Here is a 19,427-nt window from a genome sequence, read left to right on the forward strand (position 1 = left end):
TGTAAAGCTGGAGGTAATTATGCTGTGCCATAAATTATGGAGCATTCTGCCACTGCGTGAGCTCTGTCACGGAATTCCGGGCTTGCAGGGACCATAAGCCCTGCCAGGGCACGTGCCCCTTCCCTCTCGGACGCGGCTCCGGTGATGAGTGCTTCCTGGTGGGTCTGGGGGCTGCACTCCCTGGCAATGCTCAGTGCATGCTCCCGGCCCCACACTTGGCCCCCCTGCGCTCTTCGGGGAGCACGGGGTGCAGGGGTGGGGGTGGTCTCCTGTCTGGAACGTTGAAGCCCCCAGCTACAACTAGGTAAGAGCACAGGCGATGCCGAGCGAGAGGCAAGCAGACCGGCAGCTGCAGGGGTGACGGCAGGCTCTCCCTCCCACGTTGAGTGCATCCAGCCAGGCTCGTCTGGCGCACGCGAGCAGCTGGCCGCTGGCCACATGCAGGTTCAGAAGTCTTCTGTGGCTGGGCTGTGGCAGGAAAGTCAGCCCCAAGGCCGGAGCTCCTGGCAGATACCAGGTAAAATCTGTAACAGTCTGGCTTGGATTTTTTTTTTTTTTTTATGATGTTTGACTGTGCTTGGCCTGAGTGGAAAATTCCAGAAGCATCTTTGGCTCCCTGCATCCCTGTCTATCCACTTAAGATTTAAGAGCTGCTATGTGGACCCCAGAACCCCGACCTCACCTGTGGGACAATGAACTTCTGCTGGTCCAGCTGCAGTGGATACACCTGGCAGGAACCACTGTCCCAGCAGGAAGGCCTCTGGCCCCCACCGCCCTCCACACACACCCCAGGGATCTGGGCATCGCACCCCAGTCCCTAGTGGCCTCACCCCCATGGCTCACTGACCTGCTCCCTCCTCTAGACTCCTGGAGGGAGGGCCCACTCAGCTGGGGGTCCAGGGTGGAGACTCTCGGCAGTGAAGTCACAGCCGTGGGCCTCAGTGTCCTCCTGGACAGAAGATTGGTGGACTAGCATGATTTCTGAAGTCCCTTCCAACTCTTATTTAACTAGCTTCTGTTCTTTTCTCCTAAGTTTCCAGTTTGGTCCAGGACCCCAGTCATCGTCATGCTGGTGCCCCTCCCTGCGTGTCAGCCTTACGGGCAGGGGCGTCCACCCCCAGCTCCCTGGGCTGGGCTGTCCTGGGCTCACAGCTGCACGTTCTCTGGATAATTGTGCTCAGCTGGCCACTGTGTCACCTGGAGACCCACCACCCCGGCAGCTGCCCCGGACAGCCTGGTGGGGTTCATGGTCCAAGGCACTCAGGGCATAGCCTCCAGCTGAGACCCCATCCTGCTCAGCCCTGCCTTCTCACGCCCGCCTCCCTGGAAAGCCCCCTCAGTGACCCACAGGCACCTCGAGCCCTGTCCAAGGTGCGGCTTCTGTGGAGCCCGACTCAGGACAGACCCCAACGCAGAGGATGGACTCTGGGGAGACTTTCCAATAGTGAGACAGCAGCTGGAGTCTGTGCAGGGACACCACCTCCCTCTTCCCTAAAGATCTGGACCTCTGGTTTTTACAGATGGGTCCTGGTCCCCCCAAACCCGGCACTGCCCTCGCTGCGGCAGCTGCAGGACCCAGGGAGCGATGTGCTCACTGAGGAAGCACCGTCACGGAGGATCCGCAGACCTGGAAAAGTCAGGGGTGTGTAAATTCCATCCTGGGGGGTAAGGGGTATTTCAGTGAGAATTTCTGAGGTGCCACATCCTCGGAACACAGAGGAGGGCAGCTGCCGGGAGAGGGTTATGCACCTGAGGGCATAGACAGAGAGCAGAGGCAGCCCGGGCCAGCCCCCAACGAGGGGCCTCAGTGCACTCCAGCCCCTCCCACCGGCCCTGGGGGGCATCATAGTGTCTCAGTGCAGGGGTCCCGTTGGGCCTGAGAAGGTTCTGGTCAGGGGAGGGGGCGGGGACGGGGGATAAGAAGCAGCTGAACGTAGGAGAGCGAAGACGTCCCCTGCCCAGTGAAGAGCAGCAGGCCTGCAGGGTCCGTCCTGGCTGCTGCTGACGGCGCCACGGCCACCTGCCCTGCAGCTGGGCCGGCGGGTCTGGGCAGGTGTCCCTCCCTGAAGAAGCGGGTACACTCAGACACTGGGGAGCATGGGCTCCAAAAGTCCCCTGATGTGAGGCCCCAGGTGCCCTTTGTCAGGTGGACTCAGGTCTTTATCTCCCTGAGTTCCTGGGTAGCTTTCCCTCTGGCTCCAAGCCTGGCTGTTAACTCGAGAAAGAAGTTTTACATGTGTGGATTTACTGGGGCCAGTTGACCCCAGGTGCTTGAGTGGGTCTGTGTGGAACATTTGCTGCCTTGGGGATATGCTGTAAGTGCCCGGGGATGCATCCATGGATGCCCACACCACATCCTCATTGCGGGGATGGGCCTGGACCGCAGCAAAGTGTAGGAAACAGTCACACCTCGCTATTTCCACCACCCACCGAGCCTCTCGAGCCCGGGAAGAGTGGAGCTAATTAGGAACTTAATAAGGGATCGCTGCCCGGGAGACAGCAGAGTGACAACAGTTAACACGGCACACGCTTACATCCCGGCGACAAAGAACCAGTTCCTGTGCCACAGGGACACGTGCGGAACTGAACCAAGACGCTCGCAGCAGGGTAAATAAACATGATTTCCCAAGAGAAACCTGCCCATCCACTTGTTACGGCTGGTCTCAACTAGGCGAAGCCAGCTGTAACATGCGAAATTAATTTTATGTATCGTTTTATGCATATTTTAAGTAATACATATACCTTCCCCTTCTTTAATCACACTGATAAGTCCTGGACGGCTGCCACGTTCCTCCTTCTCTCTGACTGTCCTCGCTTCCCAGAGGGTATCATTAGAGCACAGGAGCAGTGAAGTCGGCTACGAACAGCCTCACTTAGCGGCCCTGATACACGGCGATCTGGACTGCAGCAAATGGAGCCTGGGAGTGCGGGCGAGGGGACCGTCCTGCAGAAGGACTCCGGGTCACCTTCGCACAGCGAGCCCCAGCGTTCATGGGCTCTACGAGGCGGAAGGCATTTCTGCTTCTCTCTCCAAGCATCCACATCGTTCCAGTGCGGAGAGGGGTACGTGCCCCCCCACCACACCCACACAGAGACCCGCCTGGGTCCTCTCTGTTTGCTCCTGTGTGCCCCATCCCAGGAGGAGTGTCCCGTCTGCAGGACATTCACTGGGTCGCATGCCCAGGGCGGGGGTCTCTGAACTGAAAACCAGCACCTGCGTGCCCTTTGCTCTCCTTCCCCCTCCTGGTTCTGCCCACCTTTGTCTCCGGGAAGGGGCTGACCCGGCAGGGTTGGGTGAGGCAGCCTGGAGACACGAAGGTTCAGGCAAGAGAGGATCGAAACCTCGCTCCCACTTTCGCTCTTGTGACATCATGATTTATATTCAGAAATATATATTCGGTTTCTGCACAGGCTCCCAAAACCCTTCCCAACTGAGGAGGGAAGAGCAATCAAGGTGGAAGGAGCGCCTTCTATCGCTCACATCCCAGGCCCCTCCCATCACACCTGAGTCTACATCAATGGGGGCCTCTGGGAAGGTGCCGAGGATGGGGCTGGTTACCAGGGAGCCAAGCCTGTGACTAAAGCATGGGGACTGTCAGTCCTCTCCTCAGCCTCTGGGGAGGGGAGGGGGCTGGAGGCGGAGCCAGTCAACCAGCTCTCACCAATCAGAATGGCATCAGCAAAGGTCTCATGTAATAAATGCTGGAGAGGATGTGGAGAAACGGGAGCCCTCCTACAGTGCTGGTGGGAGTGTAGTCTGTCACAGCCATCATGGAAAACAGTAGGGACGGTCCTTAAAAAACTGAAAATAGATTTACCATATGATCCAGCAATGCCATTCCTGGGCATATATCCAGAGGGAAGTCTAATTCAAAAAGATACGCGCACCCCAATGTTCATCAGCACTCTATTTACAACAGCCAAGACATGGAAGCAAACTAAATGTCCATCAACAGAGGACTGGATAAAGCAGATGTGGTATATTTACACGATGGAATACTACTCAGCCATAAAAGGATAATGCCACTTGCAGCAAAATGGATGGACCGAGAGATTATCATACAAAGTGAAGTAAGTCAGACAAACACAAACATCATATAATATCACTTACATGTGGAATCTTAAAAAAAAAAGACACAAATGAATGTATTTATAAAACAGAAACAGACTCACAGACATAGAAAACAAACACGGTTACCAAAGAGGAAAGGGGATGGAGGAGGCTAAATTGGGGGTATGGGATTAGCAGATACTGACGGCTACATATAAAACAGATGAACAGCAAGGTCCTACTGTGGAGCACAGGGAACTGCATTCAATTTCCTGTCATAAACCACAATGGAAAAGCATATGGAAACGAACCCGTGTATGTACACGCATGACTGAGTCACGCTGCTGTACACCTGAAACTAACGCTGTAAGTCAACTGCACTTCAACACGATAAATAATAAATAAAGGACATGGGTTTCGCTATTAACACATCACTGACATAAACCTTATACTACATCAATCTTGATTTTGCGGAAAAAAATATAATCCTAAAGCCAGTGGTTCGATTTTATGAAAACTGCTCGTTATTTATAAATCCATAGTCTTAAATAATTTAAAATGGTAATGAATCATTGTGATGGCCTTTTTTTGTCATTTGAGCCAAAAGCTCATGGGTCTCACACTTCATTTAGCAATTACTTTTGATGTTTTCCCATGTCTTCAACAATTTCAAGAAAAACATTTTAAGTATCTCCCAATAATACAATAGTTTAATTCCGCCCAAATTGCCATTTGGGTCAAAAGCCAAACTATTAAATATAAAGAAGAAGAAGAAACAGATCTTTAAGAGACTTAAACGATGCTATGCTAGTATGAACACACCTGAAAACAGGAGCAGATCTGAAAAACAGAATAATTCAAATTACGCCGCAACCCTTGCTAGGACGCAAGTCCAGGCTCCCCGTTCCGAGGTGGAGAGGGTGCTCCTCGTGTGGAAGTTCAGGTGCAGACTTTGTTTTCTTTTTCCTTTTTGAAATACTGCGTCTCAGTTAATGGCATCCTCACAGCTCCCCCGAGGCGTGAAGCTGAACGAGTTCTGGAGAGCAGAGGCGGCCAAAGAAATTGTTCTGGACTCTGAAACTGTGTCCAGTGGTTGCACCTCCCAGGCTGTGAGATGAGAGCAGGCAGGCGGCTCTCTCCCTTTTTTGTGTGTCGTCGGGGCACTGATTGCACATCCTGAAGCGCTTCGTGCTGCCTTAATGCTCTCAAGGAGGCTACGCGTCCAGCCATCTCTCTTGGCAATTAGAGCAGCGGAGAGAGTCGCAGCGAGTTAAGCTCCGGATACACCCCGCTTCTCGGGGCTCTCCACGTGCGTGCACTTAGGTGTCCTGCCCAGAACGGCTCCTACAGAGAACCTCCCTCATCACGTCTAAACCAACCGACACGTCCCTACACCTCCCAGTGCGTTTTCCAAAATGCCGACAGTGTAACTTTTAGAAGCAAGTTTCTCCCCCACAACTACACACATCTGACTTGAGGCCTCAGCTCACCCTGCTGTCTTCTCGAACATTCAATTTCTAAGCCCCGATTTGTTAAAAAGCATAACCACAGTGGAAACACTAGCCAAAAATACGAGTTTGATTTCTATGTTACAGTCTTTGAATCGATTGCCAAACTATGACTTCCTTTCTGTGCGTCCTGCTGCCCCCACACGGCCCTGCAGTGACCAGGAGTCCTCCCCGAGCCTGCGTCAGCCCAGCCGGCTCAGCCCGCCCCACCTACACTGCATCGTCTGGAAGGCTCTGGAAGGCTCTGGAAGCCTCTAGGAATTCCCAGTCTTCTTAGGAGAATGTTGCTCTGAGGCTGAGGCTGAGGCTCTGTGGGCAAAGTGTCTCATGCCCGGATCTGACCTGAGCCGGCAGCCTTCCCTCCGGGGGGGTCGGCCCCCGAGGCGGGAGCCAGCTGGCCCTTGACTGGTGGGGGGCGTCCGTGGAGAGGACGCACCATCCAGGGAGGAACAAGGACACGAGGGGCTGGGACGCGGGCAGGGTGCTCCGGGCTTCCGGCCGTGAGAACGAAGAGACCCACTCGGTGGAGTCCCCCAAGCCCCCCCCCCGCGGCCCCCCCCCCGCCCCACTGACAGTGCCTGCAGGACCCTGGCTCGCGTCTTACAGACCCAGCCGCTCCTCCGCAGCCTCTCCACCTCGCTTTCACCTGAAACACCCGCTCCCGTGAGTCCATGCTCATCAGGGAGTTAAAGGCGCCCAGCGCCCCTGGAACGTTCTCCGTCTGGGTGGGGACACCCATACCTGCCGATGGCCGACTCAAGTACCCTAAGCTGTGGGTAAGTGGCCGGCAGGGACGGCCGATGGGGGAGCCAGCATCCTGGCCTCCCCGCACCTCCGGTGGGTCTCTCTGCGCTTTATCTCCTGAGAACCTGGTTGACCCCGGATACGGGCTGACGCTTAGCCGACCCTGGAGCGGGGTCGTGGTGGGTGATTTGCGCTCCTTGGGTGCAAGAGGCATAGATCCCGGGACAGACGAGCTCTTCCTGGGGGCAGATCACAGTCGGCACGAGGCGTGTCGTTACCGAGGCTTCCATTTGTGCGATGCCGACGTGAATGTGAGGTCAGACCACGTGGCACGCAGCCTCTCCCCAGTCAGAGAGAAGCCGCAGGAGGAGCTGGGTCCTGCGCTGCCCCCGCACCCCTGCACCCTGCGAGGTCCGGGGTCCCTCCTCCACTTCTCAGGGGGTGCAGAGCCTCCCTCCCAGGTGTGGCCGGTCTTTGAATGCTTGCATCCTTAACCTGGCGACTGCTCAGCGAGGCCGGGCAGCCCTCCCTCAGGTGGAACTGAATCAGGGAGGCAGGGAGAGAGGGGAGCAGAGGTGCAAAATGATGCCGGGTCCAGGCGGCGGGAGTAATTCCCACTCACAAAGTGCACACGGGGCGTGGGCACGCCTGTGGGCACGACCGCTCTCCTGCAGTGTGTGAGCACGTGTCACCTGCCTTCCCCGACCTGCTGCCGCTGAGTCAGGAGGGGACGGCTCCCACACAGCTGCCACTCGGGGCTGCTTAATAATTTACAGGCAGAGACCCACACGGAGCAGGAGCGGAAGCCGGGACAGTGCGATTTCAGATCTCACGAAGCGCTCTGCCCTCAACGGCATTATCAAGGAATGAAAATGCGGCTTCCACAATTAGAAGGCGCTTGTGCTCAAGGTCACATCTTCACCTCATTGCAATCCCCCAAGCGCAGCACTGCGGACGCAGAGGAACAGGGCCACACCTGCGCTGGGTTTATCTCAACCCCCTGAATATGACTTGTTGTAAAGTGTTATTGCCTTCAAAGCACACGTGAGAGGGTCTGGTCACGGAAGACCCCAGACGGCATTTGTGGCATCACAAAAATGCACATTGTTCGTTTTGTCCCCAGTCGGTTCCTGGCACCAAGCTCCGGAGGCTCTTGGAATCAGTTGAGTGACTGGAGGATCTTTTTATCCATAAGGAGCCCCTCTGACCACACGCACGTTCACGCTGATGAGGTGACTCTTGGGGGCGGGGGGCTGGTCACAGAGGGGCCCACCACGTGATTGGAGGGAGGGTTTTTGGCCCTGCCCCCGACCTCCAGGAGGGGACAGGGCTGCTGTGGGATGAAATGTCCACAAAACCCTATCTGGGTTCGAGAACGTCCTGGCTGGTGCCCACATTGATGACCTGGGAGGGGGGTGGCCCCAGGAAGGCGCGGAGGCTCTGAGGCTCTTCCACACGCTTGCCCCGTACCGCCTCTTCCGTTGGCCGGCCCTGTGCTGTGTCCTTCAGAATAAAACTGTCGTCACACGTAAATCACTCTCCTAAGTCCTGTGAGTCATTCTAGCAAATTATCGAACCTGAGGGGAGGTCGCGGGGACGCCAGAATTTGTGGTCAGCCAGGCAGAGGTGCCGGTGGCCCGCGGACCCCGGCTGCAGCAGGGCCTGAAGCAGGGGCAGGGTTGTGGGCTGAGCCCGTAGCCCGCGGGGTCGGGGCGAACTCCAGGCGTTGGCGTCAGAACTGAACTGAATCACGGGACACTCGGTAAGTGCTGGGATTGGAGAACGGGTGTTGTTGGAAATACTATGTCACTGAGCGTCAGCACGAGGAGTCCCTTCTCTGTGAGGCGTCCCCAGTGTGTGGAGCATTTCAGCTGAAGGCAAAGGGCAGGAGGCCACCGGATGCCGGCAACACTGACCACTGACCACTGACCAGACAGAGAAGGTCTCTCCAGTTAAGAGCCCGGTGTCCCACAGTAATCAGGTGACCAGGGTGCGCAGACGCCCCACGTGCCTTCGGCATCGCCAGTTACCAGGGACATCACGTGGGGTGGACGCCACCCTGGGGACCCCGGTCGGCTGCTGCCCCCACCCCAACCGCTCACGGAACGGACGCAAGAGGTTGCATTTCTGCTCTCTGAACGAGTGGCTCCTCCCAGCTACACCCTGCACTCTCATCTTCAGGTTCTAACACTAATTTTTGCCATAACAGCCTTTTTATTCTGCTTCCGAATTACTCCATTACGAAAGGACATTTATAAAACACCGAAGTCAGGGCTCCCTGGTGGAGGGCACTTTGCGTGTGGCGCACTCACAGATCAGGACTCCTCACGGGGCAGCTGGGAGAGTCAGACACAGCTTTAATTAACAGCCATTCAGCCAGGCTTTTCTCGGAGGAGAGGGAAAAGCCTGTGACCTCAAGGCACGCTGTGCTTCCTCCAGACACCGCCTTTCACCCGCCGACACACGACCGCATCACGATTTTAATACATAGTTGCAAATATATCGGAGCTGGAGAACTTAGCACTCTCATGCTATTTTCCTTCCTGCAGAACGTGACAACAGGGGGGAATACATCCACCAGGAGTTGCAAAGTAATTTTTAAAAACAGCGTCACCTAAGGAGCATGCATTCCCCTGTGGTGAGAGCCAGCACACGCTGGGACCAGACGAGGCTCTTTCCCACGGCTCCCGGGCTCCGGGCATCTTACCAGGGGGATCCGGGCACTGGGGTGGAGGCCACGGGTCTCGTGCCTTTGGCTGCGCTGTCCTCTCCTGTCACTAGGATCGAAGGAGGCTCCTTTCAACAGAAACAGAAGGAGATCACTTTCTTTTTTTTTAAACTTAAAACACTCGTCTCCAATGATAAGCAGCCAAATAAAGGAGAACAGGTCTTCTGCAGACAGACCTGCCCACAGCGGCTGCTAGATGGTGGCCCGCTGGGGACAGTCAGCGAAGGGGACCGGGCAGTCGTGCCACAGCCTAGAACCAGCGGCACAACCAGGCGGAGTCGCTCAGACTGAGGCGACCCCCGGTTAGCCCAGACGGGCTGAGCCGCCTGCTTGTGCAGAATCAGGCACAGGCGTGGCAGCCGAGAGCCTGCTTCTGGCTGCCTGGGCGTCCTGGGGGCAGGAAGCCCCGCTGCATTTGTCTCTGGGAACGGGCTGACCCAGCGGCTGGAGTCACGGTGCCCCAAACGCTGCCTTCAGGGGCAGAGAACCTCGGAGCTGTGAGGGTCCCGGGTGCGGCCGGCCCGGCCCGGCCCGGCCCTCGAAGGCAGGAGGAAGTGGCAAGCCCACTGCTTGCCGGGTCCAGCAGCCCCGGTGACGCGCCTCCTAGAGCGTCTCCCTGGGGGCCGACGTCAGGGCGTGTTTTACGTTGTGCGGGTGATTCTGGTGCACTGCGGGGTTTGAATCCCTCCGTCTCTGTCTCCATCGAGAAAATAAAAATGTTTGAACGTGGCATCACATAGAAGAAAATGAAGACTTACTTCCTAAAGTTAAAAAAAATAAACTGTGGCTGGGACGCTTGATCGTTGTTCACTATGGATGGAATTTGGAGAGAAGTAGAAGCTGCGTGAGGCTGGAAAACACGGACGGTTGCACCGCAGCTCGGACCCCCGGTTCAGGCTGGCCTGTCGGCCCAGCAGGTTGCAGCGGACCCCGGGTTTCGTTCGACAAAAGGAATCCGAACCCAGTCCCTACGGGGGGACTGGAGGACCCCAGGGAGGAGGTTGTGTGTGTGTGTGTTTTAGGGAGACTCGGCCTCAGCTTGGGAGTAGCTGTAAGAAAGAAATGCAGTCGCAGGGAGTGCAGCAAACCCTGGTGGGGAGGAAGTTTTTCCCTTCTACCGGCTGCTTCCATGGTTTTAAATCCCAAATTTAGAAGACTGTAGAGAGGACTGCGCTCGCTGTCTCTCGGAACCAGGTGAAGTAGACGCTAGACGCTTCTCAAAGCGGCAGCCGGGCTCTGGGTGGAGTCAGGAGCGATCACGGCTGTAGGTTCATGTGTAAGGATTGGAACGCGTCCCGGAACGCCACCCCGCGTGTGGAGAATCTGTTTCGACCGTCACCACTGTCAGTGCCTTGCGAGCGAAGGCGAGGACACCATTAACCGTTGGTCTGAATGATGAAGAGTGGGGACACCACAGCCCCTCACCCCGTGTGAGCCTGATGCTGCAGGGCCGGCCGTGCAGGGATGTAACGGTGGACCCTAAAGACCACAGACTTGCTCCAGGGCCCCCAAGGGCCACTCTGGGACCAGGACTCATCCCACCGTTGCGGCCAAATTTCTGATTCATTCGAAAGGAAAGGGCCAAATTCTGGGAGCACTGAAGCACCAAATTCAGACATAAAGTTAAAAGAGCCCCAAACGAGCAACGTGGAGCTCCCGCAGAGCCCTCGGCTGCAGAGTGAGGCTGTCTTCTCCTCACAGCGGAGGAGGACCCGAGTCAAAGGGAGCGAACAGCCAGTGTCAGCAGAGCCGGCAGGAGGACGGACGGGAGGAGGGGACGGAGGACGGGCCGGAGGGCCAGGGATACAGCACTCATCCGGGCGAGGTCCAGCGTGGACTCTGGGCGGGGCCGTTGGCAGCCCGTCTCCTCGACCTCAGGCCAGGAAGCCCCGGGCCGTGGCAGGCGGTCTCGGCCGCATGTGTCCATCCCGGGGTCTGCTTGTGGCCCTTCATTCATCGTGACAGGTAATCACACTGAATAAATGATCTGTGATTTATATAATTATCTGCAGGTTGGTGACTTTAGGAACAGTGTTTTTCAGAACTCGGGGGTAACAGGAAATGTCCTCGTGTCCCGTGAGAAAGTGAGTTCAAGCTACACAACAAACATGTCAGGAGTGTCCAGAAACAGCTGTGTTCAAATTTCTATGAGTGTGAGGACCAGAGTTTATGTCCCTAACCCAATCAGAAAAACTAGGGGCGGTTTTCATTACGAAGCTAATTGAGTAATGAAACCCAGTGAGGGGCCTCTGAGCAGGGGGTGGCCCCAGCCGATCATTCCAGGGACCTTGGCGGGACGTGGTTTGTGACAGGGACTAACACTTACACGCGGCGACGCCGGCGTTCTCCAGGGCTAATTACCAAGGTCGTCTTCCTGAGGCCCGTGCTGGTCATGATTTCCTGGTGGTGATAAAAACGGCTAATCGTGGCATAAAACTCCCCTTGCACGCTGAAGTAATAAAAGTGAGTTAGAGGCGCGGAGCCCCGTGATGAAGAAAGTAGTTAAGAGAGAAGAAAGACGACCTGCTTAGCAAACGCGTAACTCCGGCCTGGCAGTGCGTCTCCTCTAGAGAAATCCTGCGTGGGGAGCGGAAGCTCAGCCTGCACTCGCGTTGCTGATCCACTCACACCGTCCGGCATCGGCACTCAGGGCAGGAGGGAGCCGTGAACCCCGGGTGGGGCGGCGGGGGCTGTGGCGGACGGGCGGGAACGGGAGGTCACAGGCTTGAGGCAGGGACACACCCGGTGACGGCGGAGGGAGGCGAACGTTCACAGGGCCCGGGGGCAGACCCGCGGCCTCCAGCGTATCTGACAGATCAGAGCAGGTGCCATTTGTGACTTTCAAAGCAGCAATCAAAGCCAGTTTTGTGGGTGATTCACGGGAAGGTAAATGCCTCAAACACACTCAAGGGCGATCCAGCGAAGGCCATTTGGTAAGGAGCAGGCAAGGACCGGAGACTCTACTGAGTTAAGAAGACAAACGTGTGTCGGGTTTTCTGTGGCAGGGAGACAAGTCGCAGACGAAGCCTTGCCCGCGTGCCAGGTGGCTGCGACAGCCTGGCCGCCTGCGTGCACGTGCCTCCTGAGATGCGGGGACGGCGCCCGTGGGGGCCAGGGTCACCACCCACACTGCCCTGGACCCAGACGCGGAGGGGACGGCCAGGCTGCTTCTGCCCAGGTCCCACGCGCCCCTCCCTCCCGCTCTGCAGTGAACTGGCACGGTCCCGCTGGGTCTGGCCCTGCTTCACACGCGGATCTGCAAAGCGTCACAGCCCAGAGCCAGGCGGGAAAACGGGTGTGAGGGTGCGCAGGCCCCCGGGCCCCCAGCCCGGGGTTTCACGTCTTTCACGCCCACCGACCTTGTCCTCCGTGTCCCCCGCCGGGCTCCTCCTCTCTGCCTGCAGCGTCGGGGCCGGAGGGCAGGGCGCTCGGCCGCGCTCCCTGCTTTTATCTGTGGGACCAAAGCAACCGTCATGAGCATCCACGGGTCACGTCAGTTTGGAAAAACTGAACAGGGGCAAACAATGGCCTGAGAACTCAAGGTGGTGGCACAAAGCATGCATCCGGGAGGCAGAGCTGACCACGCTTCCACTGCAGCCTCATGACAAGGTCCCCTGGCAACTCCATCCCCAGGGTAATTGGCTACACCTTGCGGACCAGGCCACATGGGTCACGGACCTACAGGACACGGGCCCCCGATGAGGACAAGAGCCAATGCGGGCGGCAAGGCCAGGCTTTCCTAGGCTTTGACAGTTGGTGGCCGTGATAGGCCACCTGGGGCCTGGGTCCCCCCCAGGGGGTCCATGTTGGTCACACCTCCCATTTCCACTTTTTTTTGGTCACTAAAGTGGACTCTGGCTCGACCACGGGCGGTCTGCACGGTGCTTTGAAAAGTGAGTGTCTGGGAGGAAGGGGGCGAAAGTGGCAAAAACATGGTTACGGGATGTGAAAACAGCTTCATCCTCATGGAAGATGCCCGCGTCGCCCTGGGGTAGGGAGCAGGCAGTGCTGGCCAGCAGGGCTGACCGCTGTGTTACTGCCATGGTCAGGAGGGCCCAGACAGCCGGCCACACACCACGCCTAGTTCGCCCGGGGGAGCCTGGGAGGGGTCGTTTGACCTGGGGCTCCTGTCTGTCCAGCGCAGCTGGGAAGGTCCCAGGGGCACGTCCTCCCAGCGGAAGGGAGGAAGGAGGGACGAGGAGCATCTGCGTGTGTGTGTGCCTGTGTGTGTGTGTGTGTGCATGTGTGTGCACGTGCATATGTGAATGTGTGTGCATGTGTGTGTCCTGGTGTGCGTGTATATGTGTATGTGCGTGTACTAGTGTGTGTGCATGTGTGTTTGTGTGTGTGTGTGCATTTGTGTGTGTGTGTGCGCTTGTGTCTGTGTGTACGTGTGTGTGCATGCACTGGCTCAGCTCCCGCATGGGGCCCAGCCACGGCGCCCAGGCGGCATCCGTACCTGCACTCACGGCTTCAGAGCGGCATCCAGCCTGCGTGAGCCCTCGGTGAGGAAGCCCCTCACTCCGACCCTCCATTATGCGCTCGGAGGTGGAGGTGGACCAGCACCAGGCCCCCCAGAGGTGCTGCACCTGGACTAGGCAGAAGCATGGGGGAGCCAACCCGGATGTCTCCCCTCCATCTGTCACCGGCATGGATGGATGGATAGAGTTTGTCACGACCTCAGAGAGGCCCTTGCCCACTCGCTGTCACTCTGAAGGGTGGTCTGGCCTGCAGGCTCTCTCCAGTGGCCAGCAGGCTGGTCCTAGCTGTTAAACGGGGCTTTGTGGAGCTGATGGCTAACAGGCCGAGCAGGGAGCCAGGCCTCGCGGGCTCCTGCGGTCCTCACTTCTCACGCACGTGCGTCTAGAGCCTGGACCGCACCTTCTTTCACGCACAGAGCCGACCGCGGCGCTCCTGGGCAGATGTGACCACCACCCAGAGACACGCCTCGGGCCACTTCCCTGTTGGCCTTGGGGAAGGAGCCACCCACTGGTCACCGAGCTGTAAACCCGGACCCCGCTCTACCGCACGGGCAGCGGGACTGCTGTGTTGTCTCTCAGGGTGACAGCAGGGCCCCGGGCGACGAGCATCTCCGGAACCTGCAAGAACAATGCGCCCCACACCCGCCTGCTGCCGAGGTGGGCGTGCAGCGTGGCGCCGGGACTCTGGGTGGGGCTGCCCACTCCTGCTTCTACTCAGAGGCCCTTTGTGCGGTGGAGACCAGGTGCCCTAAACACCCGGGGACCCTCAGCAATGAGGTTGTCCTCTCAGGGCAGAACCAGCCGTGGAGCAGGCGCGGTGATGCCATTAGATCGACAGTGCATTCTCCGACGACCGCCCCACTCGTCCCGCGGAGCCCCCTGTCTAACAAGGCCTGGGGCCGCGGAGCTCCGTCTCTGCTTCAGCCCTGGCCCCGATCCCACCAGCCAGTCAGCTCGTGTGAGACGGGAGCAGCGAGTTTGCCAGGAGGAGTCTGAGGGGCAGCTCTGGGACCCAGCCCTTCTCCCCGCTGCATCCGAGGGCCAGTACCCAAGGTGGGCAGAGTGGATTTGCCGTGACGTCTAGCTGCGGGCAGCCCTGGTGGGATGTCTGGTCCAGCCAGAGGGACGCGAGGGCCCGTTCTGGAGGAAGCCAAGAGGGCAGTGTCTGGAGAACCCACCAGAGCAGCTCTTGTGAGAAAGAGGATGGGGACACAAGGACACGGCCTCATCCAAGAGACTGCAGCCACGGGAGCTCCCCAGAGCCGCCCACAGGACCTGGGACCGTCAGCCCCGCCCAGCAAGGGAGGCCAGAGAATAAGCAGAAACCCACCCCCCCCCGCCCGCCTCCCCACAGAGCCCAAGGAAGGGGAGAGGAGCTTGAACTTCTAAGGAGGTGGCCCGTTTGGGTTGTGACCCTGGGCTCCGCTTTCTAATTGCTGGACTGAGCCCTGTGCTGTGGACAGAAACGAGCAGATGGCTTTTCACGACCTGAGCTCGAGCCAGAGCCACGTGGCCTGGGGTCCTTCCCAGTCTGCACGGGGGCCGTGCCAGGAGGAAGCGGCTGTGTCCTGTGCCAACATGGGGGCTCCGGGCAGGGGCTGCAGCCATCCTGCGTCACCAGACCCGCAAGTCAGCATCCTCTCAGCTTGTGCAATCACACGCGTTATAAACAAAAACGGGAGGGGAAACTGGAACAGGGCCCCCTGCTCATTAGAACACTCTTCTCGGAGAGAGCCGTCTGCTTACACGTCATCCCTTGTCACCCTGAGAAAATACATGCATTTTTTCTTGCTTTTTAAAACCAGTTGAGCCTGGTAGAAATCAGCTCCACAAATCCAGCTCTGGGGACAAAGACACCGGCGGTGTGCACTGTGACTGCTTCTTTGAGAAGGAAGTCCTTCCTGGGGAATCACTTGAAAGCCCCTCGGGGCGCCACGGCCCCCCACTCGACTCCTGTGACAAACGCCTGGGCCCGGCCCTGCACTCCGTCCTTACGAGCCGGCACTTTCTAATCGCACGGGTCCCATGGCCGCCTCGCTGTGTGGCTGAGCCCGGCGGCCCTGCGCTCCCGGGGTGGCTGGCATCTGGCCGTTCCGCCCTGGAAGTGCCGCGGGCCTCGGGCGGCTGCAGGGCCCTCTGACACGCGTAACTGCCCTGCACCCTGGGCCTCTCTGCAAACTCCGACGATGTTGTCATAAAGCGCCCCGGGGTGCCTGGAGGACTGGCTTATGGAGGGACACCCACAAGCTGTGAGTCCCCGGGCGCCGAAGCGCTGGGAGCGCGCGGCACGTCTCCCCGCACAGCTCACCCCTCCATCAGGCCCGGCTCTCGGGTCTGGAGAGCTCTTAGCTGGCCTGCGGCCGATTTTCCTCCTGCCAGGGCTGAGTAACAGGGGCCCGGGAAGGTGGCGTGGAGTCTGGAAGGGAAAAGGGGCCTGGGTGATGTGGATCAATCAGCTGACACGCACACATCTGCTGCGTGTCCGGAGTCCAGCACAGCCCTGGTGCTCGTGGGCAGAAGTGGGGGCAGAGGTGGGTGCAGCCGGACGGCGACTTCCCTCAGAAGGCTGTGGGAATCGGGGAGGGGAGGGGGTACACTGCAGCCCTTGGGAGGTGGCCGGTGGCAATAACTTGTCCCCTTGAACAAAGAGGACAGAAGACTGAGCTCCTTCTCATGGGCAAGGCTTAGCTGTGAAAACTCTCGGCCCAGCAATCAGCCAACCTTGCGTCCCTGAGAGAAGCATGAGGTGGGTGTGCTGCATCCTGATCTGAGGGCAGGGGTCCCGCCAGCTGTCCAGCATGTCACCCCAGGCCATGATTCCCATCCAAACCGCCTGTCCTCTTAGCGTCACAGAGCCGTGAAGACTCAAAGGAACCTGCTGTCTTCGGGCACCCAGGCTCAGACCGAAGACGGGTTCCTCGCGGCGGAGCTGGGTCAGCAGCCGTGCCCTGCGCTTCCGCAAAGGCTGCTTCTGCTGAATAAAGGACTAGGGTGTTTTTAAACATTTAAAAATCATTTTTTAATTATTAAAATGAAGAACCTTCACAGACAAGTCCAAATTATCTAATGTCTAATGGTCAAAAGTGATGAAAATTTGTCAGCATCTTCTACTTCAAAGGGTGATTCTGAAATTCAGTCCCATTTGAATCCAATACATTCTGCCCTGTCTTGGTCCCAGTTTCCTCCTCTAAAAAGTTAACTCATCTCCTAAATTTCTTGCAACTCTAGGACTTTGAAAGTCAACAGGAGGCCTGGAATGCTTGGGGCACATCGCAGGGAAAAGAAGAGGCCAGCGGTGACCTTGGAGGGCCGGTGCGGACAGTCTTCCGGTCTCCTCCTGGGGGGATGGAAGTGGATTAACCCCACGAAGAGGCAAGAGGCCCTTAGACTCTGGAAGCCAGCGGTGACCTCGCGTGGAGTTAGTGCAGGGTCTCCTCCGAGAATGAGGAGACGCCTGACCCACAGACCACCTGCGCCATGGGACCCTGACGGTGACTTCCTGGGGGTGCCGGTGAGGCTGGGGGGCACCAGGATGGCTTGAGGTCTCTGGTCGTTGCAGACCACTGGCCGTCACGGGAAGGTTTACAGAGCGATCCCACACCACTAACCCCGCACGCGCGCGGGCCTCAGCCCGCAGCAGGCTGGAAACAGCAAACATTTGGGTGTCTGCGGGGGCGGTGCTTGGAAGCGGAGGTCTCCTCAGTGACTGGAGAGGCTGTGGGGGACGTGGGCTGCGAGGGGCAGCCCTGTCATCCTGGGCTCCGTCTTCCGGGGTCGCCACATCTAGCGACCCGTTTCCCTAGATGAACATTCTCACCTCCAAGAACAAGTGACGCGCCGTCCACTTAGGGAAGTGCCTTACGGGGAATGATGAGCGGTGCTTTAATCTTGAATCCTGGCTCCTCGTAAGCACCATCTTAAAATAGTTCCTGCGACGCCCGGGCCAAATAGAAACCATCATCTCCCTTTACACGCAAGACGCCGAGACGAGGTGAGCCACTTTCCAGGTTGGAACATAAATCATAAGGGAAGGCGGAAATTATTTGCCAACTGAGCGGCACTGGGGTCCTTTGACAAATTTGATAATAAAATAAGAGGAAAATGAGTTTCTGCGTAAGATAATGAAAATGGCACACGCCGTCAGTTGCGTATGGTTCTGAATGAGGCGGAGAAGGCGCTGATTTCCAGAATCCACCCTCTCCATAAAAACCAAAATATCAAAAGGAGACTGGGCCCCGGGAACGTGGCCGAGCCCAGTGTTACTGCAGCCCAGGTGGTGCCCTAGCAGGGCCGCCGGCCCTGGAGGACCAGCGGACGCCGGAGAGACACGAACAGACGGCGGGGCCGAAGACAAGCAAACCGAGAGGACCAGACGGCAGGCAGCAGGGTGTTGAGCTGGTCTGTGGGGGGCGGGGAAGCCTGGTGGAGGGAGCCTGGAGCAGGGAGGTCGCTCCTGCCGTCCCCTGTCCCCTCAAGCTGCGCCACCGGGGAGACCCGGGGTCTCCCTGCTCAGAGATTGGAAGGGTGGTCAGCGTGGCCAGGCTGGGCTCACGGGGAGCTGTTCTCCCTGCCCTCCTCTCGGGCCCACGGGCTGGGTCTCCCGTCCTCTGGAGGCACCCACCACTTAGCGTGGCCGACGTGGCTGGAGACCTGGGGCTGTGAGTCAAAGTCCCCGGACACCTGGGGGCGCAGCTGCCCAGGCGTCATGATGATGCTGGGAGCGTCCGTACCAACACACCTCCCCGTCTCACTGGGGACGCAGCCTTGGCGCGCACAGCAGGCCCACAGCCAGCAACACAGACAGGACCCCGGCGGCTCGGGCGGTTTTCTCTGAGAGCCCCACACGGGGATAAAGGACAGACACTGGTCCGGCAGGGGCACCTCCGGGTGATGCTGTCAGGCCTGCTCAGGGGGCCAGCGCAGCAGCCGGCATCCAGGACCTCAGGACACTGCGTGCTGGAGAGGGCGAGGGTCACAGGTCACTGATGGGCCCTGGGTCCCGCGCTCGGGCCCACCCGCACAAACCCACTGTCCTGCTCCCTCAGCAGAGAAGTCCTTCTCGCCTTCACTGTAGCTGAAGCTCATTTTCAGGTAAACGGCGAATCGTTCCCGAGCCCTAAATTTTTCATGGGCAGCCATTTCACAGGGTTGACAAGCTGCAAACGGAATTCACCCCCTGCCAGTTTGTAACACCCTGGATCCCCCTTTCTGGAACAAAGGGTTTCAAAACACTCACCCTAGAGGACGAGAGCTTGGCTTCCTCCACAAGGAAGGGTCACAGGACTGTGACGTGGGTCCACCCTGTAACGTGACCATCACCCCACTCCCGCAGAGTGCCCGCACCGCATGTCACTTGTCCTCCCACCTCCGTCCCCAGCCAAGATCCCCAGCCAGGGCTCCCCAGGGTCTGCTGCTGGCCTGATGGACTCCACAGTGTCCGGTGTCACCACTGTGATACAGGAGAAACGGAGCGTGAGAAGATGGTGGTGTCCCAGGTCCCAGGCAAGTCCCTGGGATGTGCCCTGCCAAGTGAGGGTCCTTGGCTTCATGCAGGGAAGAATTCAAGAGCGAGCCATGGTTGAGCAAAGGTAGATTAATTCAGAGATACACACGCCATAGACAGAGTGTGAGCCATCTCTGAAGGCAGAGAGAGCGACCAAGGCCTAGGAGACACACTCCGCAGCCAGAACGCGGGCCTTCTCAGCCAGAAGGGAGAGCGGTGGCCTCAGAGCGTGAAGTCAGCCTGGAAAATGAGACTGGCCATGAGGGGCGCGGTGGCTGGTTCTATGGGCTCGGTAACTTCACAGGCTAACAAGTGGGACGATTACTCCAACTGCTCCAGGGAAGGGGCGGGGCTTCCCAGGCCCCGGGCCACCCCCCCCCCCCAATTTGACCTCTCAGGGCCAGCCCGGGGG

The 19,427-nt window shown here is 58.3% G+C and overlaps 1 protein-coding gene across 1 annotated transcript in view; it reads right to left on the minus strand.

Moving 5' to 3' along the window:
* Window positions 1–19,427, minus strand: part of TCERG1L (transcription elongation regulator 1 like) — a 171,655-nt gene that overhangs the window by 44,024 nt on the left and 108,204 nt on the right. The window contains exons 5-6 of the mRNA XM_072972382.1: window positions 12,391–12,482; window positions 9,011–9,099 (exon numbers count right to left, since the gene is read on the minus strand). Coding sequence (XP_072828483.1) covers window positions 9,011–9,099; window positions 12,391–12,482 — 181 coding nt within the window. The remainder of the gene's footprint in view (window positions 1–9,010; window positions 9,100–12,390; window positions 12,483–19,427) is intronic.

Source organism: Vicugna pacos, chromosome 11, assembly GCF_048564905.1.
Source record: "Vicugna pacos chromosome 11, VicPac4, whole genome shotgun sequence".
In the NCBI taxonomy this organism is placed as follows: Eukaryota; Metazoa; Chordata; class Mammalia; order Artiodactyla; family Camelidae; genus Vicugna; species Vicugna pacos.